The sequence below is a fragment of the Carcharodon carcharias genome, chromosome 12 (assembly GCF_017639515.1).
Source record: "Carcharodon carcharias isolate sCarCar2 chromosome 12, sCarCar2.pri, whole genome shotgun sequence".
Lineage (NCBI taxonomy): Eukaryota > Metazoa > Chordata > Chondrichthyes > Lamniformes > Lamnidae > Carcharodon > Carcharodon carcharias.
In genome coordinates this window covers 49,039,347-49,067,258 of record NC_054478.1, presented here as the reverse complement: position 1 = coordinate 49,067,258, position 27,912 = coordinate 49,039,347, and the positions used below count along the sequence as shown (strand labels likewise).

Sequence of the window (27,912 nt, the reverse complement as noted above, 5' to 3'; positions counted from 1 at the left end):
GAGGCTCATTGTGAATAAAACACTGAAGGTTCAGAAGCACTGTGAAGTGGCTACTCAAGCAAATTACTGGAGGGATGATAGTGCACACACAGCTGTACAATAGCTGTGTTAGTAACCCTTTTGAGAGAAGGACAATGGATATAAGCAAAAATATGTTGATTTTTTTTATGCAGGCTTACATGAAGTAATTTTTCTTCAATAAAAAAACTTGAGTGATAACCACTACATCTTCAATGAAGTAATGTAACTTTACAACAAAAATAACCTTTTGATTTCTTTTTAGGCTGCGAACCCTGGCTGTTGTCTGGAAGATTTTGTAAGGTGGTACTCTCCTCGTGACTATATTGAGGAAGAGTTCACGGATGAAGCAGGTGACAAGGTTCTCAGAAGAGAGTTAAGTGCCAGAATGAAAATCCCTGGCAACATGTGGGTGGAGGCTTGGGAAACGGCAAAGCCAATTCCTGCTCGACGACAAAGACGTCTCTTTGATGACACAAGGGAGGCTGAGAAGGTATAACTGATTTAAATAGTTACATTAATGAGGGGAAGCAAAAAGTAAGTTAGAAAGCTGGGGGAAGGAATGGAAAATGGCTGCATGGCAGGGAAATAGTGAACGGTCTTAGGCACTTGAAAAGCAACAAAATAAAGACTAGAGAGAATTCCAAGTGAAAAAGGAAATTTGTCATGAAGGTAGACTTTGCTTCAGTTTACAGGTGATATGATATTGGAGATGGAACAATATAAGAGCAGGAATTGCAAGAATTAGCCTAGCAATAGTTATGGAGGCAGTACTGAAAAAGTTGGTGAAATTCAAAGTGAAGAAGGCACTGTGGCCTGTTATCCTGTATTGTACATTGCTGAGGGAAGTCAGCACAGAAATAATTGACTCTCGCAGCAATCAAATATGCTTGGATATGAAAGTTTTTCCACTGGTTTGTAAATTGGTTTTATACAAGAAAATCAAAAAGGTAATAACTGAGTAACTATAACCTAATATTGGTAGTAGAAAATCTCTGAGAGAGCATTATTGTCCAATAAGTTACTCATTATCAATGTGTAGCTAATTGGGAATCCAGATGTAGTTTATTGCATTTCTGATTAGTAAATAAAAAATGATTAACAGATTCCATTATTGGGCATGTGATCTCAATAATCTCACATGCATAAGTTTTCTGTGTGTGTATTGGTGAAGTGGTAAGACAAAAAGAATAGTGAATGCTTTCTGATTGTGTGTTTTACTTCTTTGTTGACTGGTTGTAGAAGTTTAAGTAAATATGTGTGAAGCTCATTTACCTGTATTGCTGAATATATATAAGATGTTTTCTGCTAAAATTGCCATATGTGGCGAAAATAAAGTCCCTGCAACCACTCTTGTGTCTAGTTAGCAGTTTTTAATTGGATAACACTATTGTAGAGCATAAAATTGGCTGAAATTAGAACTTTGTTAGAAAGCCTTCAGTTAATTAAGGCAGCAGTATTGTTTTGACAAAACACAATTTGTACCTAACAAATTTATTAGAGGCCTTTAAGGAAACGATGGAATGTGTTGATAAAGGAAACACAGTGAATGGTGTATCTATGGATTTTGACTCTCATTTGACAAGTGCTGCATAGGAGCTGTGTTGATATAATTGAGATGGATTATATTAAAAGGAATATACAAAAATGGATACAAAAATTTGACTACGGGACAGAAAAAAGTGTTGTTTAATCAATGTATTTCAGATGAAGGAAAGAGATGTAAATCCAGGTAGGGATTCACAGTATCAAAATATACAGAGAGCAGAAGCAGTAAAGACTAAAATGAAACCAAAATACTGTGGATGCTGGAGATCTGAAATAAAAATAAAGTGCTGGAAAACCTCAGCTGGTCTGGCAGCATTTGTGGAGAGAGAAATGAGTTAACATTTTGTTGTAAGGGTGGTCGAGTTGCTACTATTGACAGAGTTGGTCTGCAGACACTTTTTGGGTGGAAACATTAAGTTTATTTACAATGTACTCAGCAGCAACTATAGGTGTGCTTTCAACTCCAACTCTATCTCTACATGGACTGCCAGAGAGAGCCCGTGCTACTGTCCAATTGGATCATGTGATCTTCCTTAAATATTATTCTTAAAGGTACATTACATACTAAATAAAACCCTAATTACTACAGTCCTCACCCTTTAACTCGGCTATACATATTATATGTACAAATACCTATTTTTCAAGACAACATAATATTTACACTGGGTAAGGGATTTACAAGTTCAGTCTATCAGGCGGTTTCCTGATGACGTGTGGAACGTTGCAGCTCCACAACTTCAGATTATTTGTCAGGAACCTCCAGTTGCCTAAACACTTGCATTGGGCACTTGCAATTCTGCACCCTCAACTCTTAAAAGAACATCAAATATGTCTGTCCTGGGTTGAGTATCCTCAACAGAAAACGCAGATCCGGTCATGATCACTGGCAAAACCAAATCTTGGTGATTTGTCTCCCTCTTCCTTAAATGGTCCATATGTTTACAGATGATCCGGCCTTCCATCTCCATATGGTAAGATAGAGGCCAAGTCACCGCACTTACATTTCACCTAGTGACCACTTTGGACCTTCTCCGAAGTCCTTCACGTATACTGGCACTCCCATGTTACATTTCCTCTCATGACTATGCCAGCTGTGTCTAGTTTTCTGGCTTCCCTGACTCCTTTCCATCTTCCCCTCTAAATTTGGCATTATTAAGCCCAGTCTCATCCTGAGATGGCGTTTCAACAATAACTCCACAGGTGTGACACTTGTTATTGTGTGAGGGATAGTCCTGTAATGAAAAAGAAAGCATACTAGCCTGGTTGCCAAGGACTTACCAGTTAGCCTTTTGCCTGCTTTGAACATTTGAACTGCCCTTTCGGCCAGTCTGTTTGAGGAAGGGTGGTATGGTGCAGCTTTTACATGAGGGATTCTATTGAGGCTGATAAACTGTTGAAACTCAGCGCTCAAATGCCATGCGCTATCGGAAACGACTACTTCTGATAGTCCGTGAATGGCAAAACTCTTGATGTAGTTTCTCAGTTATAGCAGCTGAGACTGGTGACTTCACCTCATATATGTCCAACTATTTTAAATGGGCATCGACAATGAGCAGAAATATTGTTCCCAAGAAAGGTCCAATATAGTCAACATGTAACCCCACCCAGGGTCTACCTGGCTACTCCCATGGATGTAATGGAGGTGTCACTGGCAACTTTTGCAGTTGCTTTATTAAACTCTTATTTTGCCATCCATACCAGGCCACCATCGGTAGCTGCCTGCTATGGTCTACATTCGGGGAAATTCCTGGATGAAGACTGTGATTCAATTTAAAAGTGGTTCCCTTTCCTTTGGAGGAACTATCACTCGTGCTCCCCATAATAAGATATCATCCTGGCTGGTTATTTCATGTCTCCTGTTGAAGTATGGTTTTATTTCATCAGATACAGGCTCCTGTGACTAACCATGCAACACTGGTTTGAGATAGGACTGGGTCCTTACTTGTCCAGTCTCTGATCTGTGAAGCACATACTGCCGAGGAATCTAAGAAATTTAAGAGTAAAACAAGTTCCTGTGAACTATGACATGCTGATCGTTTTCTTATAAAGGCAACTGACTGAGGCCTTTGGCATTTGCAATTTGATTACCAGGCCTATGTATGAAAGTGTATTCGTACACTGCCAGAATTAAAGCCCAACTAGTATTTCTGTATCTTCTTTCTAGCGCAGATTTTAATTTCGGCCGCCTTTTTGACTTCACTATTGGCCAGACTTCTCTCAGATGCCAGCTCAACTTGTCTGAGCTCAGTAGCTGAGTTTCCCAAGATTTAATTATCTGATTGCTTCTTGGAAAATTCTGCAACTTTTGCTTCGAAAGCCTCTTTGGCTTTATTTAGCTGATTCTTCAGCTCCTCCGTCTCTTTGTATTTGTTTGCTGCCTCCTGGAAAATTGAGAATTGTTGTGTCTTCTCTGCCAACTCGTTCTTCAGTTTGTGCAGAGAAGTGTTGAGTTCTGTCTGTTTCTGTTGATACTTTTCCAGAGATACAAACTTTGACCTGAGGGAATCTTGCAGTTTGTGAACGTCTTTTAACAGGTTTTTTTTTCTGCGAAGGTTGCTCACCTCATCTCAAACTCTGCCATTAAGCAGGGTCTCTTCGAGTTTCTTCTGATGTTTTTCCAGATTTTGGCTTAAGACAGCCTGCATTTCTTTAGGCCGTTGAGTCCTTACACACTCCTTTCTCAAAACAGGTGGCCAATCAAGGTTGATTTCTCTTGGCCAATTTCACCCTAGAAGACTTGGTCGTCCTCCTCTCAATACCAACACTGGTAGCTTTGCTGATTGGCTTCCCTAATGGACAGTTACTCTGTTTATGCCTTTTATTTGAATGTCTTCACCCATATATGTTTTGAATTTGGTGGCTGTTTCTTCTAAAGTTAATTGATGTTCACTATTATTCAGATATCTGAAGGTATGTTCCCCAATTGCTGTAGTAGAAGCTCCTCTGTCCACTTCTATTCTAACAGGTTTGCCATTTACTTTCACTGTGACAAATATTGGTTCCATCTTTCCAACTTTCAGATTAAGCAATGAGTAAATGTCTGAATTTGTTGTTGTTTCAGGTTCTTCTACATTGTAGGTTTCATTGGGCTTATTCTTTTGTTTACAAGCCTCCTTGAATCTTTCCTTGCGCTGCGTCATTATGTGTCCATTTCTGTGACCTTAGTAACATTCGATTTTTTTTTTAAATACCAATCGCTAAAAGACCGCTTGTTTCCACCTCAATTAAAACTACTCTTCGATTTCGCTGCTAAGTTATTTTTCTTTGGCTAGTGTTTGCTATTTCCTGTTTCTCGGCAGAGTCTTGCACTATCGTGCCCTTTTTGATTAGGGTTTCCTGCCTGATGTAGAGGACAGTGCCATCTTGCACACCCTGTATTGCTTTTGAGTCTCTTACTGTGCCTTCCATGGCCAGTGCTTTCTCAAGTGCCATTTGAAATCCAAATTCACTTCAGAAAATAATCTTTTCAGAAAAGAATCCTCATTCACACCACACACTAAACGATCTGAGCATGTTGTGCCCATGCTACTCTCCTATTGGTTACTACAGATCATGTGATCTTCCTCAAAGTATACATTACTTCAAGGTACATTACACTAAATAAAATCCTAGTTACACATTTTGAGTCCAATTTGACTCTTACTCAGAAGGAACAATTCCCAAGAAGAGACATACTGGACTCAAAACTAGAATAGATCCTTTAGTCTGATTGGCTGAATGGTAGCCTCTTGTCTTATAACATTCAGTAATTCTGAGGCAAAGTACTTGTTCTGGCAAGAGAGAGGATTCCAAACAATATCACCAAATATAAATCAAATGCCTCCCATTGTGTATTTGAGGGGTCAAAAATGAAGGGCCATAAATACAAGATTAAACATAAAGGATTTAGAACAGAGGGCATTAAAATGTCTTCACACACAATTGTAAATCTGTGAAATTTAGTTCCAGTGTTAGTAGTTGAGGCAGAACTAACTCGCCATGCAAAATCGGATTATAGGTATATGATTAGAACTAATTGTTCAACTAGAGGGCAAGTGTGAACATAAACTGGTTTGGTTGAATGATCTGTTTCTTTGTACTTCATGGGGCAGAGAACCACATCAAGGCATACCCAAGTACATGATGACTTGATGTTTATGGTTTTAAATTTTATTGAACTTCTTGAGATATGCAGAGGAAATTGATGTGCTTAAGGTTTTTTGTATGTAGGGGAAGACCTATGTAATTTACAACTCCAGGTTTTGAGCAATAAGGAAGTAATTCAAAATGTAATTTTATTAAGTTTTACTGATGGATTTTTAGTCATACTTTAAATTGAATGTATCTGCAGATTTAGACCTGTGTACATGACATAATGAGACATGTTTTCTTTCAGGTTCTTCACTATTTGGTTGGCTTAAAACCTGCAGATTTGACTAGGCATTTACTACCATGCATTTTGCATGCTGCATTGCTGAAGGTGAAAGAAGAAGGTAAAACAGTTTTGTTAGATAATACAACAGATATAGTATTAACAGTTTTAAATACTTATAATTGTTTACGATTGAAAAGTTTTAGCATTTCACAATTTATATCTAATGAGTTGACTGATTAAATCTCAAGTTGTTTGTTAGGCTTGTAAAATATCCTAGTTTCTGTTCTAGTTTCTATGTTGCATTATCTTTGTGCTTTCAGTATTAATGGTACTATTAATTTATATACCACCTTTAACAGAATCTATGGAAGATATTCCCTCTGTAAGAAAAATAATTCAGCACATCATTACTCATGCTAGCAAACTTTTAAGATATTCAAACCCTGACATCAAAAAATTGGAAGTAAGTTTTGCTGGAATTACCTCTCAAAAGATTTACAAATAGAAGAGACTTTAGAAAATAGGAAAACATAACTTAATGGCCTTTTTTCCAGGAAATAATTAGTCAGATAATAGCTTCAGAAGCCATTATTGCAAGATCTCGATCACTTCAAGCCAAATTTGGAATTAAGAAATGTGAAAAGGAAGAGGAACGTGAAGAATTAGAAAGGTAAAAGATGTATTCTATTGATTTATTAATCTGTAACTTGATTTTTTTTTGCATTTACTTAGAAACTTTGTCAGTTTGGTAAATCTAAAATGGATAGTGAATAAGTTTGTGCAGTGTTTAGGGCTACACTAGATCGATGGAGTGTAATTTAAATAACATTTTAAGAAAGATTACGTAATTCTAAAAACATCAAGAGAAGCTATTTACTATAGCATAAACATAGAATAGATCTATGAGAGGGTTAGTCATATCAATATACAGGGTAGAATTTGAGGACAGAATCTGATAAGGGCTGTAGGGTGACCAACATCCACCACCAAAACTAGCAGCACCCCTGCCAACCCAATTTCCAGGAACCCCTGGAGAATTAAGCTGCTACTTGGTAATGGAAAACCTGTCACCTGGGCTCCTGACTTCACAGGGCATATTTGATTGCAGAACTTACCGCAGGACCAAGCATCTCTCCATTATCAGCAGTGACTCCAGTAACATTGGCTGTTGCTGGTAATTCACTTAGGCCTTTACCACGGATCCCTGGAGAAAGGTAAATATGGTGGAATAGGGGTCGCCGGCGATGGGGGGATGCCGGGGGCTGGAGGAAAGGGCAGGGGTGAGGCGCTTAGTGGGCACCCTACTTCCTGAAGTCAGGTCCTGCGATTAGGCACTGAGTGCCTTTGACCAATCCTCTGTGCTCAACCAGACTGCAAGCATGCTGCGCAGTCTCCCCACATGGTAACTCCCCTGCCTAATGCTGATTAAATACATGGCAGTTTGATGAGGCCCTTAATTGGCATTAATTGCCAACTTAAGGGCCTCAATTGTTCTCTGGGCAGGAAGACCACTTGCAAGCCGTCCCACCCTGGACTTAATTGGAGCGAGCTGTAAGGTGGCTGGATCTTCACCCCATATCCTCCTGCCTGATGAAACAGCAACCCTCCCCCCTGGCCTCTTAACTAGCCCAGGGAGAGCATTAAATTCCACCCGTAGTATCATATTTCTTGGGTCTATCTGCTTGGCTCAATTGGAGGCTGTACAATCAGCTGCCTCAGCCCCAAGCTCTGGAATTCCCAAAGCTTTTCCACCACTCTGACCACGTTTAAGACACTTCTTAAAACCAACCTCTCTGACCAAGCTTTTGGCTACCTGTTTTAACGTCTCTCATGGCTCATCAGATTCCATTTGATAACATTCCTGATCAACGTCTTGGGGCATTTTGCTACATTGAAGACACTATACAAATGGAAGCTGCTGTTTTCCATTGAATATCAAAGCTCCATCCTTAATAGCTTGTTAGTTGTTTTCTAATGCTTAGGTGACTACTCTTTTGCTCAATTAATACACTGAGCTATGAAGGATCGTACAAATATAATTTTCTGTTAAATGGCAGTAGCCCAAAATATTGGTGTTTTGTGATGCTTACAAATTTAGAGCCACAGCCAAGTTTATAAAACTCCAGCTTTTTTTGTAAGCAATAGAAAATATTTTAGTTAACCAATTTAGTTAACTTTTTAAACACTGAAGATAGATTTCAACATAAAAATAAAACTGCTTTGTCCTGAGATTGCTCTGAATATTTTTTGATGCAGTTGTTTTTTGCTTCATTATGCTGAACATTAAAGCAGAATTATTAAAAGCAATATTGCATTTAAAAAAAAAATTGCTCCTTTGTATTACATACCAACACACGAAGTAGGAGCTGGAGTATGCCATTTGACCCCTTGAGCCTACTCTGCCATTTGATAAGATCATGGGCTGATCTGATTGTGGCCTCAACTCTCTTTCCTCTACCCTGTATACCCTTAGACTCTTGATTGACAAGGGGGTCAATCTGACTCAGCCTTAAAAATATTCAATTATCCAGCCTCCAAAGCTCTGTGGGGATGAGAATTCCATAGATCAATGACCCCAAGAGAAAAAAATTCTAATTTCTGCCTTAAATGTGAGACCCCTTATTTTTAAACTGTGTCCCCTAGTTCTAATGCCCCATAAGGGGAAACATCCTCTCAGCATCCACCACATTAAGTCCCCTCAGGATCGTACATGCTGGTGGCATTCTCCTTCGTTTTCCCCAGGTTCCTGTGGGCAGGAAAGCGGCTTCTGCTTGAGGTCATGCTCTGATGGCATTGCAGAAATATGATAGGAACGTTCTCAAGGGGAACTGTCACATCAAGCTGGGGCTCTCAATTACATCGGCAAATACCTTGGAGTAATCCAGTTTTACGTGTGTTTTCATTTAATAGTGGGATTTACAAAAAAACATTGTCAGAGATTTGGATATATTATTAGAATATTGCAATCTTAAGTATGTTTAGTAACAAGGACAGCAGATACATGGGAGCACCACCGCCTGCAAGTTCCCCTCCAAGTCACTCACCATCCTGACTTGGAAGTATATTGCTGTTCCTTCACTGGCTTGGGGTCAAAATCCTGGAAATCCCTTCCTAACAGTACTGTGGGTGTACCTAAACCACAGGGACTGCAGCGGTTCAAGAAGGCAACTCAGACCACTTCTCAAGGGCAATTGGGGATGGGCAATAAATGCTGGCCTAACCAGCGATGCCTACATCCCGTAAATGAATTTTTAAAAATGTATTGTGTAACATATTTATTTTCAGTTAATTGTTTGATTTTTTTAACTTAGAAGTATGGATTATTAATGCAGCACTAACTAATGACATTTAATGTACTCCATGCATGATAAAAGCTAAATATTTAATGTTTCTATTAGTCTTACATCTAGCTTTGGAATTTGTTTAAAATTGAACTGAAAAGTTGGGCATGCCCTTAGAGATGCAGAAGATTGACATGTCAGAAAACTTTGTCATTCACTGATTTATTTTTATTAGGTTTGTGAGCTATCTTTTAGAGCAGCCAGAAGTACCAGTCATTGGAGCAGGACGAGGGCCTACGGGGAGCATTATTTACAAACTGTTTGTGAATGCACAGAGGGTGAGGACAAACTGAAATTGAATCTATCACTACTTGATTCTGAAATACCATTGATGAATGATCTTTATAAACACTTGACAAATGGTATGCAATACAGTTTATTTCTTCACTTAATATTCAGATAATGAAATTGTGCAAGGGAATTTGCAAGTGAACACATGGTCAAGTTCTTTCATTAAAGTAAGAAAACCAAGGGTATATGATGTTATACATCGGGAAGCAAATTACCACAGATTCCAATTCAAACACAAATACAGGCAGGGACGTAACATAAATAAGAAGTGAAAGGCAGAGTAGCTAACTGGAAGGGAGAGACGCACTTATGTTACAACAGAAATATTTGTGTGTTGCTCTTTATACTTTCAGTTAAGTCTGTGCAACGTAACATTGCAGAACCATTAGAGATGCTGTTCCCTTTAAAATATTTCAGCTGGTATCATTTGACTGCCCTTTATAGTATGTCCACAGTGAGCTCAAATGGCTTGCCATCCTGTGTCAATTCTGTTAGCTATGGCTCAGTTGGTAGCTCTGTTACCTCTGAGTCTCAAGTTATGGGTTCAAGTCCCAATACAGAGAGTTAAAGAGCACAAAAATTTCTGCTGACACTGAGGCAATACTGCACTGGTCTTTCAGATGAGATCTTAAATCATCTCAGGTGGATGTAAAGGATCCCATAGTGCGATTTTGAATAAGCTGTCCCCAACATTTATCCAGTCATTATCACATTGCTGTTTGTCAAAGCTTACTGTGTGAAAACCAGCTATCATAATTTCTACAATATAGCATTGCCTGAACTTAATTGACTATCAAGTAATTTGGGATGTAATGAGGTTGTGAAAGGTATTACAAAAATGCAAATTCTTTCTTTTAAGCCAAGGACACAAGCTATTGAAAATATAAATCAGGAATGAATTGCTTGGTTTTGAAATAATTTTTGAACAAGGAATAGACAACTTATTGAGCAACAATCAGCGGTGTGAAGCTGTTAACACTATATTAATGATATAGTTTTGTAAATGTCCACACAGGCAGGTAAACACAGACATAGCCTATATCAAACTTAAGATAATCATCCTGACATTAAGTATTGTTGGATCTTCTGATCTTAGCTTTCTTACAGTTCAGAGTCAAGATTCTTAATAGAGAGGAACTCAAGTCACAGCTGCTTTTGGAAAGGGGTGGAGTGCAATCCATGGGATTTGTTGATCAAGTTACTGCTGTATCTCAGTATTATATAGATTAAGAATTAGAGCAAGCATTCTGCATTTGTCCTCAAATATTTAGGGCTGTTGGAACCAATGATGCTATTTCTGTTTTTCATGGGAAAGCTGCTTTTCCATTTTCTTTATATTGTTATGAAATCCAAACTTAAAAGTAGAGCACAGCTCAGGAGCTCAAGTCCCAAGGAGCCTCAGGAGCTTTGCACGGATCAGGAGCGGCTGGCGCATACTCAATCCGGCATTTTTATAGTTCATAGGGCCAAGGACGGGCCCAGTGCATCTGTGTAAAGACATTTTTTTTAAAAAGTGCAAAAACCCTAGTCCTGTGACCTAGAAGTGGGGCACCATCTTCAGGGAAGAGTCCCAGGCAGGGGACAGGGAGAGGTTCCATTTAATAAACAGGAGCAGAGAAAGAGGTACCAAGAAGATAAAAGGCTGTGGTTGGCAGTCTTTTAAGTGGTGAGGATTCAAGAAAATCACTGGCAATCAAAGGGGGTTTGGGAGAAGTCCTGAAGATCTAAGAAGGCAACAAAAGGTTGGTGACTCCATGCTGCAGGCCGTTGGGGCCATAAGGTACCCCTTTGGAGTGGACGAAGAGTGAAGTTGTGCTTGTGAGTTGGAGTGCAGACACATGAATCCAGGGAAATGGAGTCTCCCATGAGAGGTGAGCTGTCATTGAGGCCATCTGAGTTGGAGGGACTTTGGAGAGACTTTTAGAGAGAATTCCAAGATGATGTCTTCAGAAGTGAAGACTGGAATCCCTTGTGAGAGAGACTGAGTCAACCAATCTTGTTGAAACATTGTTTATTGTGTAGGTGGGATGTTGAGAAATCCATGGACTCTGTCTTGGTTGGATTTGCCATCTAGGCTGTAGTGTGGTGTGTTTGACCACAACTTGCCTGTTAATTTATGTGTACCTCCTATTAACCCTGAATGTTAGAGTATAAGATAGATATTGTAAATTATTTTATCTTTCTGACCTTATATAGTAAAGTTTATTTTTGTTCAAAATCCATGGCTTTATTTGCTTAGCAAGTGTCTTGAATCTCAAACTTTGTTCTACTTTAAACAAAACACTATTGGTCCCTAACTGGATCTTACCAAAAACTTGGCAGTCTGGTCTAGGATCATAACCATACATTGGAACAATAAATCCAGCTCGTCGCCACTAATCACAATCATATACTGACGCTAATATGCACAGAGTATTTGTAGCTACCAACACATTTATAGAGTGGAACACATTTAATTGAATAGATCATTTTAATTGCAAAATGGTGCTGGCAAGTAAGATCCAAGGGCAGTGGTGGTAATAAGCTTGGGATACAATTGAATGATTATCTTTTCAATGAACTGTAACAGTGAAAACTGTCCCACTTTTTTGAAATAGAAAAAGCAAAATGTTAAGTAAATTAACAAATTTCTTAGGAAAATAAACAGGACAAGTATCTTTTTTGATGATTAGTAGCCTTTTTACTTAAATGTGCTCCACTGTTAATGGTATCTACAGAAAATCTACACACACAAGTAGTCAATATTGTTAAAGTTGGCATTCAGAATTAGGTTCACTGCTAGAATGTTTTGTCATCTTTAGCATTTATTAACAGTGTGAACTATAAAATTTATTTTATGATTGAGATACTTCTAGGGATTTGACATTTCATTGCTCACTTCCAATGCCTGCCGCTGGCACCACTCTCACTCTCTCTCTCCCCCCCCACCTCCCCAAATCAAACTGACAAAACCAGCTAGTAGTACAAAATATGATCCCATTCAGATTAAGGTACATGATATACTCACATGTAAACTTTAGCCTAAGATGGTAAGTTCCCAAATGCCCAGTTAATTTAAAATATCATGAGATCATTTTGAACAATATCTTAATGCTTGGGAAAATTATTGCAGCTTAGTTTTTTTTCCTTGCAGTTTGGCCAGCTGAGTCTCTTGAAATACCTATTGCTTTGGAACATAGTTCTTAGTTGTTGATTATGTACATGTAATAAATACCAGAAAATAGTAAGTCTAAATTATTGATCATTTAATGCTTTATGTCAAAAGGGTATGTTCATGTTCTAAATAGGAGTATATTTATTTTAACTTTTGTTTAACCCCTTATTAACCATCTGATTTGACTTTCCTTTCTTCATCATTGTGTTTCTCTCCTAATACTACTTCTCTCTCAACCCTTCTCAAGCTGGCTGAATCTACTGAAGAGGTAACAACCAGCCATTCTCCTCCATTACCCTTTGTGTCATGCCTCATGTAGATGCAGTTTTTTTAAGGGCAATGTATAAATGGCAAATGTCTTGCATAAAACACATTTTGATTCTCTCTGGCTTCTGATTCATTGGCCCAGAACTTCCGATCTGAGTTGGAATCCCTAATTCTGACCCAGATCAATCAAAAAGTAAGCCACTGGCCTTCCTACGATTTTTTTGGGCCTATCTTCCAATGGAGGGCTCTTCCAAACTTACACAGTGAAGCAATCCTCACAGGGAGCAGTAGAGAGAATCAGCGTAGAAGCCATGCCCCCTTTTTACAGTACTAGCTGCTGTGTTCTGGTAAGTAGAGTTTAAAGGTCCCAAAATCACTGAGAAGCTATGGAAAGAAGGTAAGTGGGTGAGGTGGTAGAGTGGCAGGTGGGTGGATGAGGGCAGAGGGTGACAGGTGAGGGGGTAGGGTAGATGGTAAATTTACCCAGGAGTTAAAACTGGTTTTAATCCTTCTACCTTTTCCTGGGTAATTGTTCAGGTAAGTGAGTTGGAACTATGAAGTCTCCGACTCTGAATTAACAGTCAGAGACTTTTTTGGAAGGTTCCAGGTGCAGGGGAATTGCCGATTGGAAGTTCAAACTTTCCAACAGTTCCTCTTTAGTCAGTGTACGGGACCTCTGAGGGGTCTTGTACAAATCTTGGGGGGGTATCTCTGGAGTATGACCATACGGAGGTTGGAAGTTCTGGACCAATATGTTTAAGTACAAGGTTGTATTTTTATGGTCCACCTGCTTTACCAGACCAGATCATTCACAAAGAAATGTCATTAACATTATGGAAAGTGTTTCTTTCCAAGTATATTATTTTACATATTTCAAAATATGGAATTGGCATTCATATTGTAATCAAATTGCGAATTCCAATGAAAAACATGCAATGTTCATCCAATGCAAGTCTGTTTTACATCATGAATAGCATTTGAACTTTAAAATGTACATTTACATTGCAGAAAAATTAATTTGTATTTTTAAAACATTTGTAATTAGCTTGTAATCTATTTGAATAATTTTAAAGATAGGGCCAGTTGAATCACTAAATAGTGCATTTGGCAATATCACTTTCAGCATCTACGTTTGGTCAATTTCATTTCCAGCTTCCACATCAAATTCTATACATACAATTAAATAATTGTTTTGTGTCTCATCAGTAACTAGTGAATGAATTCTAACCACTGTTCAGACATAATTGGTGTAAAATAAATCTGTTCTGTTTAAGGCTACTACTCTGACTCCAATTGAAGATGAACCTGGAAAGCTAGGTTCTTCTGATGAGCACAGGTCAAGCTCAGGAGCACTCTCGGAATTTCCTCCTCCAACTGGACGTGAAATAATTCTTCGGACAACTGTGCCACGTCCTGCACCGTACTCCAAATCTTTACCACAACGCATGTACTGTGTTATGCTAAAAGATGAATTTCGTCTAGCTGGAGCATTTTCATCAGATACATCGTTCTTCTAAGATTGGCTGAATTGATAATTTAACTCATTTAATTAGTTTATATGGTTATATCTAATGTCATTCCTACATTTTGTCATATTTGAGTTACACTTAATAAAGGAATATGTTTAAGCTGTAGCTGTTAAATATATCTGTGGCCCAATCTGAAATGCTACAAAAATGTTTTTGCATAACAAGTATAATGCATGCAATGTAGAAAACTGGCACTGATTCAGGCAGTATATTCCATGATTGCTAATGTCGGGCATAAGTGCAGTTGGTGGTTTGAATTTCAATTTCAGCATTAATGTTGAAATAAGTGAAAATAGCATAGTTATGACTGTCCAAATGTAAAATATTATGACTACTGTAAAATGATACTAGTTAGTGCATAGTGAATTTTTGATATGGTCATTACTTCAGTTGCTACCTTGCTGAATATAGGGCAGTACTTGATTTATATAATTGTTATTACAGCCCTGGAAGGATTTTGGAATGGTCTCAAAAAATTTTTTGCCTGTACCATGTACTCCACTTCATAAAGACTTTTCTGGTTGTGGATGCTTTAAGTAGTTTATTGCATCAATAAATAGTACAAATCACCTACTTTAATACTTTTAATAACATAAGAAATAGCAGCAGGAAGAGGCTATTCGAGCTTGTTCTTTCATTCGATATCAGGGCTGCTGTACTTTACTGCGTTATCCCCATATACCTTAATCCCCTTAATACCCAAAAATCTATTGATCTCGGTTTTGAATATACTCAACTGAGTATCATAGCTCTCTGGCATTGAGAATTCCCAAGATTAACAACTCTCTGCATTAAGAAATTTCTCATCTCAGTTCTAAGTAGCTAACCACACCCCAGCCATCTTATAAGAACATCAGAAATAGGAACAGGCCTGCTCCACTATTCAATAAGATTGTCAGTGATCTTATCATGGCCCTAACTCCTTTCTGCCTGTCACCCATAACCCTTCACTACTGTGTAAATAAAAGTTCTGCTGACTTGGCCTTGAATATATTTAATGACCCAATCTCCACTGCTCTTGCATTCTGTAAATTAATAGCTCTGAGAAGAAATTCCTCTTCACCTGTCTTAAATGGGAGACCCCTTATTCTGAAACTAGTTCTAGATTTCCCCATAAGGAGAAACTTCCTCTCAGTATTTACCATGTTTCAAGAAGATCATCTCCCACTCTTCTAAACTCAGAGTATAGGCTCAACCTGCTCAATCCTTTCTCATAAGACAACCCATTCATTTTTGGAATCAACCCTGTGAACCTTCTCTGAAATGACTTCATTGAAATTGTATCCCACAAGTAAGGAAACCAAAATCACATGATGCTTTTGCTGATACCTGACATACAAGATCAGCACCTGCATGTACTGTATTAAAGGAGCAACTTCAATTCATGACAGGGGTTGCAACAGAATTGTATGCAGTATATAGACTGCAAACAACACTTCCCACAGAAGTGAAGTTTACCATAGTATGAATCTTCAATTGATACTAAAGGAAACATTGGCCATACCAGGCAGTCCACAGTGGGGAAAGTGATAACCATCACATTTGCAATGGAAAGGAGACATCAGCTGGACAGGTTGCAAATTCTCCATTGAATTTAAAGGAATGCTGCTACCCAATAAGCTGCACATAATACCCATGTGAGCAACAAGGGTCATACAATTTACGCAACATATTTTCAGGTAGTATCTGACCTTGGAAATAGCATGTTAATAACCTTTATCCTGTAACCAACTTGTGGCCTTCATTTGCATGGTGTTCTGAGATGCCCACATTATTTACAGAAATATCAGTTTGAATTTTGTTCGGAAGTCACAGGTCCCGACCGTGTGTTGCTTCCATTCGATAGTCTTGGCTGGCTGCACGTGATCACTTGGTGGCTGGCCAATTAACTAATTGGAGGTACCAGGGCCTGTACAATTAAACAGCAGGGGCAGGCAACGAAGTGCCACCCAAAACAAAGGCTGGTGCCATATTTAAAGTACTCACCCTGCATTTACTGCTGCCTCATTTTAAACAATTATCTTGGCAAAATTGCAGAAGAGCCCTCCAACAGAACAGACAATCCAAAGAGCTGACTGGGAGTCTGCTGTAACAATGTTGGAAGGAAGACAATGGGAGATCCCACAGTTTAGTGATGTCTACATGCAGTTTCTCCTCCAGGCTGCAACAGCAAAATGGGAGGTCCTCATCCCATGGAACGACAAGAGACTGCCCTCCCTGACCAAGCAAGTCTGGATGGAGATCACAAAGGAGGTCAGGAGCTTTGCAGTCACTCCCCTACCCCAGACCATGGCTGCAGTGCCACAAGTGGGTCAATGATCACTTTCCCTCTGCCAGTGAATTTTCCATGCCACTTTCCTCTTTGGGATTTGCCTGTGGAACTGCCAGTGTGGACAGTGGCTCCTCAGCCCCTCTGCCAATGAACCCAGCATCTCCAGTAGACGCAGTAACAGAGCTGGAATCCTCCAGACCTCAGGCAGTCAGAATATGGCCAAGATCATCTCAAACCACAGGGCATCCTGATTTGCAGCCTGCCACCACCTCAGATGTAGGTGCAGGGATGGCACCTCGAGGTGTGCTTTATATTAAAAAAAATCATTGCCCTCTCACCCTGAGACCCATGTTTGTATCAAGCTCAGTGTTCTCATCTATGTCCAACATGTATGAAACCTAACTGGAATTTCAATAGTTAACAAGTTAATAGCACACTATTATGCGAAAAAATTAAGCTACGGTTTAAAGTGGTGACATTAAAATTTTCTCACACGATACTGATTTCCCAGGGAATGGCTGAATGTTAGATGCTTTCTATTATAGTGGCCATCTTAGCTGGGTTTACTCCACAGTTCTTTGTGGTAATTATATACAGTTTGGGTCAATATCTGGAAGTCGTTTATGGGATACAGAATTAGTCAGAAAGGGGTAAAAATAAATGCACACAAAGTTAAAAGGTTTTGCTGAGTTTTATGATTATTACACGAAAAAGAAATCACAGTGCATACAAAAACAAACTAGGTACCTGTTAACTGTGCTAGTTATATTTTATGTTTGCAAACATTTTATATTTGTACTTATTCTTCATTTCTTTGTAAAAAAACTTCTGATGTCTGACGCATATTTGGAAGTATCGGAAAGTCGCTTTGCTTGGCTTCTTTCTTTAGCTTGTTTTGCTGTTCTCTATAAAGGAGAAATTTTACAATTCATTGTTACCTTTTGAGTCATTTGGACAATAATATCTCAAGTTTTATAATAAGTTACAGTTTACATCATCAGAGGCATATCAAATGAAAGGTGGCAGTGCTTACTGTGAATCATCTATTTGGTTTCCTAAGCACTAGCTTTTTAAAACAAAATATATACATTTCAATACTGGAGCATTAAGGAAGCAATATCTGGCACCACAGTACAAAAAGGGTTCAAACTATTTGCATGTTACATATTTGCAGCTTTTATACAAGTAGACATAAGTATGCATTTATACAGATCTATAAATATATATATATATATATATATAGAGCTCACCAACTTGTGTAAATTAATTGTCTAATGAAAAACAAATGAAGAGGACGCTCAGTGGAGTGCATACCTCCGCCAGGCTGCATTAACTCAATGTTATTACAACTATGCAGCTCTTCCTGGAGGCTTTTCCCTGGGTGGTTGGTGCTCTGCAACTACAAAGCTAAAAAAAAAAAAATTTTTTTCTGAAGAGCTTCCATCTCACTGAGGAGGCTTCAGGCCAATCCACATCCAGCAACCTGCTGAAAACTCTGCTCACATTTTGACAACTATGACAAATTCCACCACAACATTTTAAAACACATTCTAAATAAAACAACATAAACATTTTAAAAATAAAGTGAATTCGCCCCATCTCCCAATGTTTAAAAACTTCCAGAATCCAGATCTGGATCTTAGCCAAAAACTAATCACTTCTTCCTTAGATCATACCCTATGTACCACGTTTCATTGAAATCTGTCCATTAGTTTTTGAGATATATTGTCTACAGACAAACAAACAAGAGTGAAAACATTACCTCTGCCCACCTTCAGTGTTGTCACAATCCCCTTAGAGACCAATAACTTTTGAAAAGAAATTCAAACTTCAGTTAACAGCATAAAGTATTCACAATTTAAAACTTTCACTGTAACAGATAACTAAAAAAGCACTATTGACTAAGCATCTTTCTGTATGCAACTTATACTTTAAACAACAGAAAGGAACCTTCCCCTGTTATACTTATCACACTCTCCACAGAATTAAATTCCTTATCGCAAACAATCCACAGTTGCTCCCCCCTTCCAATGGGTTTGCATTTCCTCATTTCGCCAAGTAGCAACTTTGAATGACTGCCTCGAAGCACTTCCCTAAGTATTCGAAGAGTTCCCTAAATCCACCATCTACAGTAAAATCTGTCCTGATGACTTTTCCCCCTCTGGCCATGCTAGAACAAATCTCCAATAATACTTAGATAGCTGTAGAATATATATTTTTGACTAGAGATTGTCTCCCTCCTGCATCCAGCTGTGATAGTTTGTCTATGATATAAATTTGTAGGGAAGCCTGTAATCTGATCTCAAAAATGGCTTCCTCTGCACTCTTCCCCATGGCAACGTGAAACACCTTGCATACAGTTTGAAATGGTGATTAGCTATCCTTGACCCCCAACTCTCTCTCATCTTAGAAGTAAAGAGACAGTTTACAACTCAACTGTTTACAACCCGACACTTTCAACATTTTTCTGGGAAACTCTTAGTCTACCAATTCTGAACTCAGACTGCTGCCATTATCGCCAACATGAACACCTTACACCATCATCCCAGTATCAAAATCTGACCTCCCTTTGATCTTTAACAACCCCCACCCCAAGCCTGTTGTCAAGCCGACTTTGGAACAAGTCACATGATCCCCCGTTTTACCTTAAATCAAAGACACAGTTCCAAAACAACCTTATAAATTTCATAATTGTAACAATGGGGATTATTAATCATACAACGTCAATAAAATGCAATCTTGTTCCACTTCTCCCATTTTCAAACTACTCCTTAATACCTTCCTCCAAAAGATCTTCTACCATCTTTCCTAGTCCTCCTGTTCTAAGTAATCCTATAACAACGAAATGTATTAGCATATTTTGTTTATGGTAAATATGAAAGACAAATGCAAGTTGTTGTAAACATTTTCATAGCTTTCTTTTGCCTTATTTTTAAGGGCAAGGTAGCCTAGTGATTTTGGTATTGGACAATTAATGCAAAGCAGTTCAAATTCCACCATTGCAAGTTGCAGATTTGGATTCAATAAACCAATAACAATTTGTATTTATATGGTGCTTTTAAAGGCAATAAAATGTCCCAAGACGTCACAGAGGTATAAAACAAAATATGCCACTAAGCCAAATATGGGAGATATTAAGATACGTGACCAAAGGCTTGGTCAAAGAGGTAAGGTATTAAAGAGTGTCACAAGGGAGGAAAGACAAGCAGAGAAGTTTAGGAAGGGAATTCCAGAGGGGCTAATTTAGGGGCTAAGCAGCAGAAAGTATAGCCATCAACAGCGCACAAATAAAAATTGATGATGCTCAAGAGGCTGGAATTAGATTAATGAAGATCTGTTGGAGGGTTGTCGGGCTGGAGGAGATTACGGAGATAGGGAGGGGCCAAGCCACTGAGGAATTTGAAATTAGGGATGAGAATTTTAAAATCGAGGTGTTTCACCAGGAGCCAGTTTAGGTCACCGAGCATAGGGGTGAAGGTTGATTGGCATTCGGTGTGAATTAGGACACAACCTGCAGAGTTTGAGATGACCTCAATTTTTTGAAGTGTAAATTGCAGAAGGCTGGCCAGGAGTGCATTCAAATAGTCAAATCTGGAGGTAACAAAGGCATGGATGAGGATTTCAGTCGAATTACTGAGGCAGGACAGAGATGGGTGAAATTAGGGAGGTGAAATACAATCTTAATGACGACATGGATACATAGTTGAAATCTCATCTCAGGGTCAAATATGATACTGAGGGTGCAAGGAATCTGGTTCGTCCTCAGACTTGCCAAGGGTGTCAGTGGTGAGCGAATGGAGTTTTTGTGGGGACAGAAAATAATGGCTTCAGTCTTCCAAATATTTAACTGGAGGAAATTGCTGCTCATTCAGTATTGGATGTCAACTAAGCAGCCTGACAATTTAGCAACAGTGGAGGAATCAAGAGAGACAGTAATGAGGTAATGCTGGGTGTTGTCAGTGTACATGTTGAAACTGATGTGTTTTCATAAAGTATCATTGACCTGAAAGATTAACTGTTTCTTTCTCCACAGATGCTGCCAGACCTGCTGTGTTTTTCTAACATTGTTTGGCTTTATTACATATTTCCAGCATCTGCAAGCCACTGGTGCTACAGGAGTAAAGTAGTGAAGATACCTTATTGAGAAAACTGGCATGGTACTTGGGCGGCAGTGGAGAACCAGAATTGTAAATGAGAGGTGACAGGTGTAGAACAAAAAGATGTTCAAAGGAGGAGAAAAGTGCCAGAGGAGAAAGGAGACAGATCAAGGTGAGATTTGGTTATAAGTGCCACACCACCACAACAGTCTGGGCAAGGCAAGTGGTGAAGGGTGTTATGCCCAGTACAGGCATGTATATATACAAATTTTTAAAGCCAATTTTAAAAGCCACATTTTAGACACTGCAAAAGATGATCTCTGGGATCACCAGACTTCTCTTGTGGATTGAAACTACCCTGTCACTAGAGAGAACAAAAGATTATGTTATTGACTGATGTGACTCGTTGTGGGTCAGACTAAAAAGGTAAATGAAAGACACTGACACCTCATTGTAATATGCTGGTCTGTCCTTCAAACACAAAGGCCTTTGGGCTGTCTGAAACTACCAGTGTGAAATGCCACAGTCCAGAATGCTTATCGAATCGACACACCGCCTCATTTGGATAATGACTCAGCACTTGATACAAGGTCACATGATTAAGGTGGTCCATCTTTGCCCCCTGATTTTAAAACATGACAGTAGGCTTCCAGCAGAATATCAGAGAATCCATGCAACAGCATCAAAAGTCATCAAACCACTGCAGTCAACTAAGCCGACAAGGTACCCAACAGCAATACCTTGAAATAAAAAGGATTCTCTTATATCCTGTTCCAAGTTCAAGTTCACCCAACAGTCCAACCTACTGTCAGATCAACTACAGGAACCTTTGCAGCTATGAAGAAATCTCTGCTTATCAAGACCTTCACTCCAACCAAAGCACTCCAACTAAGAAACATCAGGCCTGTGATGAAACAGAGACCGAGATAAATTTCATTTTTATAATTACTGTTTTTAATCTTCATCTGTATATAACTTTGTGTGTAAGAAATAATGTGGGCGAGTCGAGTGAGTGAGATGTTGCATTTTCGTTAACTTCCAGAGAAAACGTGTAAGAAATAAAATAACCTTCATTTTTAAATACACAAAAGCTCGCTGCTGGGTTATTAAAAATGAGTAAACCACTCTGAAGGTAAGAAAACACACACATTATTTACAAGCATATTGATCACCGGCAATAAAAATGAAACACACAAAATTTGTCTATGACAATGGTATAGTCATGAGTGAAGGCTTCAGTTAGAGGACCTGGTCAGCCATAATGTTGATGCAACTATCCACAATAAGCTCATGGATTGCAAGGGTTTTGTGTGTGAGTGAAGTCATTCTGGAGGGAGATGGGGAGACAGCCAGTGATAGCTAGACCACTAGCAGAACCCACAGGATCGGCATTGGGAAGGTTGAGTTGGACAGGGGGGAGATGACAAATCTGTTAGAATTCTTTGAAGAGGTAACGAGCAGGTTAGACAAAGGAGAGCCAATGGATGTTATCTACTTGGACTTCCAGAAGGCTTTTGACAAGATGCCGCACAGAAGGCTGCTCAGTAAGATAAGAGCCCATGGTGTTAGAGGCAAGGTACTAGCATGGATAGAAGATTGGCTGTCTGGCAGGAGGCAGAGAGTGGAGATAAAGGGGTCCTTCTCAGGATGGCGGCCGGTGACTAGTGGAGTTCTGCAGGGGTCAGTGTTAGGATTAGAAATTTTCAATTTATACATTCATGATCCAGATGAAGGAACTGAGGGCATCCTGGCTAAGTTTGCAAATGATACAAAGATAGGTGGAGGGACAGGTAGTATTAAGGAGGTGGGGAGGCTGCAGAAGGATTTGGACAGGTTAGGAGAATGGGCAAAGAAGTGGCAGATGGAATACAACTTGGGCAAGTGTGAGGTCATGCACTTTGGTAGGAAGAATAGAGGCATAGACTATTTTCTAAATGGGGAGAGAATTCAGAAATCTGGAGTGCAAAAGGACTTGGGAGTCCTAGTCCAGGATTCTCTTAAAGTTAACGAGCAGGTTGACGCGGTAGTTAGGAAGGCAAATGCAATGTTGGCATTTATTTCGCGAGGACCAGAATATAAAAGCAGGGATGTGCTGCTGAGGCTTTATAAGGCTCTGGTCAGACCACATTTAGAATATTGTGAGCAATTTTGGGCTCGTATCTCAGGAAGGATGTGCTGGCCCTGGAGAGGGTCCAGAGGAGGTTCACAAGAATGATCCCAGGAATGAAAGGCTTAACATATGAGGAACGTTTGAGGACTCTGGGTCTATACTCGATGGAGTTTAGAAGGATGAGGGGGGATCTGATTGAAACTTACAGAATACTGAAAGGCCTGGATAGAGTGGACGTGGGGAAGATGTTTCCATTAGTAGGAGAGAATAGGACCCGAGGGCACAGCATCAAAGTAAACGGAAGACCTTTTAGAGCAGAGATGAGAAACTTCTTTATCCAGAGAGTGGTGAATCTCTGGAATTCAATGCCACAGAAGGCTGTGGAGGCCAGGACATTGAGTGTATTTAAGACCGAGATAGATAGGTTCTTGATTGGTAAGGGGATTAAAGGTTACGGGGAGAATGGGGTTGAGAAACTTATCAGCCATGATTGAATGGCGGAGCAGACTCAATGGGCCGAATGGCCTAATTTCTGCTCCTATGTCTTATGGTTTTATGGGCAAGATTGGAAGTTTGGCAAGAGTAGGACAGGGTATTAGGGTTGCTGCTTGTAAGGGACCAGCAAGAAATGACATGATAGACCCTTTGGAGAATGTCAAGAGAGGCATAGAAGAAAGCTGTAGGCTTATCCAAGAGGGTGTCAAGCCTGGGATGGCAGCAGGAGAATAGGAAGGTCAAGGAGCATTGAACGGTTGAGGTATAAATTTGGTAATTTGTGGGCTGGTACCAGATAAAATGATCATGAAGGCTGTTATATTGTTGTCAAAAGCTAACTCGTTCACTTACGTCCTTTAGGGAGAGGACTTCCCATCCCTACCTGACCTGGCTGACATGTGACACAGTTCTTAATCAAATAGGGATGGGCAATAAATATTGCCTTGTCAATGCTTTCCACATCCCAAGAATGAATAAAGTCATCATTTTATCCAAATGTAAGGTTTCAGATTTTTCATGGGCATTTTAAAATTACAAATTCTCTAATTTAGCCATATTTGTTACACAAAATCTAGGTCCTCATCAGGACCTTCATGGAGTTGGTTAAAATACCAGGCAAAGAAATTGAATATGTACATATTAACTCCATAAGGCAATTTTCAGATCCTATACCAGTTTCAATTATTTCACAAGACACACAGTGAACTTAGTTCTTTTTTAAAAAATGCAAGAAAATTAAAAGCACATTTCAAGTTTACTAAATTCTTTTCATTCCTAAGAAAAGACTAATTAGAAGGGTTTAATCATAATATATTAACAAAATTCTTGCTATCAAGTAGCTTTAGGTCTAAACTGTGCCTCAGTGGACTTAATCTCATAAATCAGATCAATTAGGAGGATCTCTCAGAGGCTTTGGGAATCCTGACTATTGAAAGTGACATCCTATAGACATTAAACTGAGATCCCAATGAGAGTAATTAAAAAGAACAAGTGTTACAATTGACATAGCTCTAATTCTCTTCCAAGACTTGAACTCCTGTTTTCCCATTGCTTTTTAAGAGCTCTTACAAAGGAAACTTCTCACTGTGAAATATTGGATAAATATCTTCACTTTTGATTTGGGAAAGATTTTTAAATGTTTTGGTTTATACACCTGCTCAGGAAATTAAAATTATAACTTAGGGTTGGGATTTCCTGTGGAGTTTGGAGGGGGGAAGGGTTTGCAATCTGTAAATTACACCTGAAATTATGTTATTAAGCTGTGCCTATTTGCACAGAAATTTCCTGGTATGCCATAACACAAATATGGACATTAACAATTGAAAATCAGTGTGAGCAGTCAGGGACCAGGGAATATGCTTAACTCACACCACAAAATATGAAAATTAAAGTTTGAAACTATACATCATTTATGCACATTAATACTGTGCTGTTTTTTCTAGTTTTCAGTCATTTTAATAGCACAATGAAAGGAGAATTTTAGATACAAGTTGCATCAAGTGTAAATTTTGAACTGTAATGTAACCAGTGCAATTTGTGCCCAATTCCACCCCCCACCTGCCAAAAATACACAAAGCTGAAACTTACCCAGCCCAAAAGCAGAACAATGTTGTTTGACCTGCTGAGTATTTCCAGCATTTTGTTTTTATTTTGGAAACATACCTTGTGTTTAAGAACATGTGATCATGGAAGAATTTCAAATTTTAGTATGACTTATATGGATCTCATAAAAACACATTCCAAAAAATGGAATTGAGAGGTCTCAGTGAGGATAAATAAAAAGAATTGCTCATAACATCCAATAAATCATCAGAAAATTTACTGCTTCTTGCTACACCTAACATTTTGATCTTATTTGAACCAGTGCTGTTGCAGGAAATTAGCCTGTAGAGTTCTATAATGTTGTGGGGAGGGTGCTGGGGGAGAACCAGTACAGTGTGTTCCTAAACTTTATGGCATCAGCAAAACAATTAGCTTTTCAGTCCAAGAATTAAAAAAATCTTTTGCACAGTCTGTAGCAGGATCATTGATGGCACCTGATATTTCTTATTTTTATTATGTTTACTTTGGTGCCCAGAGGATAGAAATAGCAAATGTTGAGCTTTGAGTGCAGCACGGTACTGTAAGCTTGTGACTTATATTACATAGTTCTCTCATGGTGATATTAAGTCTAAGGCATCAAAGCCAGCCAAAGCTAATAAGAAACAAAAACAAAAAATGCTGGAAAAACTCAGCAGGTCCAGCAGCATCTGTGGAGAGAGAAACGGAGTTAACGTTTTGAGTCTGTATGACCCTTCTTCAGAGTTTTTCCAGCATTTTCTGCTTTTGTTTCAGATTTCCAGCATCTGTAGTATTTTACTTTTATCCAAGTTAATAAGACTCTTATTTTACACCTCAGGTGACAGGAGTACTGCATATTACTCTTTGACTGACTCGCCCAAGCCTTTTAGTTTTCCCCATCAATTATGAGGAAGACAAAAACATGAGAAAAAAATACAATTGTGGAAAAAGAATCATGTCATTTCAACCGTTTGATTATAGTAATACAATTTTACGAACCTCTTTATGACAGACAGTACAAAGTGTCTGTAGATTCTCAAGGGAGCATTGTCCTCCACCACCATATACTGGTCTCACATGGTCCACTTGCCAGAACTGGCCCTCAGTTGGATTCCAAATAATTTCATTTAACTGAAAAGGGCAAATCACAGATTTTAAATAAATCTTAATGATGCCGTAATAAATTATTGAAGAATTCATTTATAAATTGCAAATAAAGCTACTTTAAATGAGAGGGAGAGAATTCAATAAAATACAAAAGTGCTTTATATGAGATTGTGTTGTGGGAATTTTAATTTATTACTGTACAAAACATTACCATAGAAACTGGGTCATGATTGTGGTGTAGGCTACACAGAGGCTGTGTTTTTTTTAGGAAGAAAATATATAAAATAACTTGTAATTATATTGTACTTTTAACATAATAAAACACCCCAAGGTGCTTTACATGAAATAACGGTTTGTTGTAAAACAAAATTTGGCACTAATCCATGTACGTAAATATTGAGGCAGCTGACCAAAAGCTTAGTCAAAGAGGTAGGTTTTAAAGGAAGAAAGAGAGTTGGAGAGGCAGAGAGGCTTAGGGAGTGGATTGTAGAACTTGAGACCTTAGCAGCAGCAGGTAAAGCCACCAATTGCAGAGTGATTAAAATCAGGATCCTCAAGAAGCTAGAATTTGAGGAATATAGATATCTTGGAAGGTTGTGGGGTTAAGGAGCCTACGGAGACAGGGAGGGACGAGGTCATGGAGGGGTTTGAAAGCTAGGGTGAGAATTTTAAAATTGAGGTGTTGCTTAACCAATGCAACTCAGGGAGCACAAAGGTGATGGATGAATGGGACTTGGTGCCATAAAGACAGTTGTCAGGGAGAGGGATGGTCATTATGGTTAAGGAATGGAGTTTGTGGTGGGGACCGAAGACAATGCTTTTGGTTTTTCCAACATTTAAATGAAGGAAATTTCTGCTCACCCAGTACTGGATGTCAAAAAATTTGTCTAATAGTTAAAAATAACGGAAGAGTCAAGAGGTCAGTGGTGAGGTAGAGCTGGGTGTTGTCAACATGTGAAAACTGATGCAGTATATTCAGATGATGTCGCTAAGAAGCAGTATGTAGATGGGCCTCAGCTATTTATAATCTATATTAATCACATTACTCTATACCTTCATCTAAGTAAGTTTGCTGACGATACAAAGCTAGGTGGGAATGCAAGTGAGGAGGACACAGAGGCTGCAAAGAGATATAGACAGGTTAAGCAAGTGGGCAATTAAGATGGCAGATGAAGTATAATGTGGGGAAGTGTGAGGTTATTCACTTTGATCATAATAAAAAAAGCTGAATTTTTTTTAAAGATGTGAAATCTGCAAATATTGACGTTCAGAGACACTCGGGTGTGCTCTTACAAGGAATGCAGTGTTAGCGTGAAGATATAGCCACCAATTAGGAAGGCAAATGGCATGTTGGCCTTTATTGCAAAAGGTTTGAACTACAGGAATAAAGAAATCTTGCTACCATTGCACAGAACTTTGAAGAGGCCACAACTGGATTACTGTGTACAGTTTTGGTCTCCATATTTAAGGAAGGATATACTTGCATTGGAGACAATTTAGCAAAGATTTACTGAATTGGTCCCCACAATGACGGTTGTCCTACGATGAGCAGCTGAGTAAACTGGGCTTATGTTCTCTGGAGCTTAGAAAAATGAGACACAATTGCATTGAAACTTATAAGATTCTGAAGGGGCTTGATAGGCTGAGAGGTTGTTTCCGCTGGTCATGGAATCTAAAACATGGGGGCACTGTCTCAGAATAAGAGGATGATCATTTAGGACTGAGATGAGGAGAAATGTCTTCACTCAAAGGGCTGTGAATTTTTGGAA

General features: G+C 38.9%; 2 protein-coding genes across 10 annotated transcripts in view; one reads left to right on the top strand and one right to left on the bottom strand.

Moving 5' to 3' along the window:
• Positions 1 to 15,030, top strand: part of rab3gap1 (RAB3 GTPase activating protein subunit 1) — a 70,853-nt gene extending 55,823 nt beyond the window's left edge. For 3 of the 7 annotated variants that reach the window (XM_041201041.1, XM_041201040.1, XM_041201045.1), the window contains 7 exons: positions 284 to 511; positions 5,942 to 6,038; positions 6,280 to 6,383; positions 6,475 to 6,590; positions 9,437 to 9,539; positions 12,954 to 12,974; positions 14,248 to 15,030. In XM_041201041.1, the coding sequence (XP_041056975.1) occupies positions 284 to 511; positions 5,942 to 6,038; positions 6,280 to 6,383; positions 6,475 to 6,590; positions 9,437 to 9,539; positions 12,954 to 12,974; positions 14,248 to 14,490 (912 nt within the window). In that variant the 3' untranslated portion in view covers positions 14,491 to 15,030. Of the gene's footprint in view, positions 1 to 283; positions 512 to 5,941; positions 6,039 to 6,279; positions 6,384 to 6,474; positions 6,591 to 9,436; positions 9,624 to 12,953; positions 12,975 to 14,247 lie in introns of all 7 variants that reach the window. The other 4 variants (XM_041201043.1, XM_041201042.1, XR_005944590.1 and 1 more) reach the window with 3 other exon arrangements.
• Positions 15,031 to 17,446: 2,416 nt separating this feature from the next.
• The window catches only part of zranb3 (zinc finger, RAN-binding domain containing 3), a 122,053-nt gene continuing 111,587 nt past the window's right edge, over positions 17,447 to 27,912 (bottom strand). For all 3 annotated transcript variants that reach the window (XM_041201037.1, XM_041201038.1, XM_041201039.1), the window contains 2 exons: positions 26,036 to 26,167; positions 17,447 to 17,679 (listed from right to left, as the gene is read on the bottom strand). In XM_041201037.1, the coding sequence (XP_041056971.1) occupies positions 17,581 to 17,679; positions 26,036 to 26,167 (231 nt within the window). In that variant the 3' untranslated portion in view covers positions 17,447 to 17,580. The remainder of the gene's footprint in view (positions 17,680 to 26,035; positions 26,168 to 27,912) is intronic.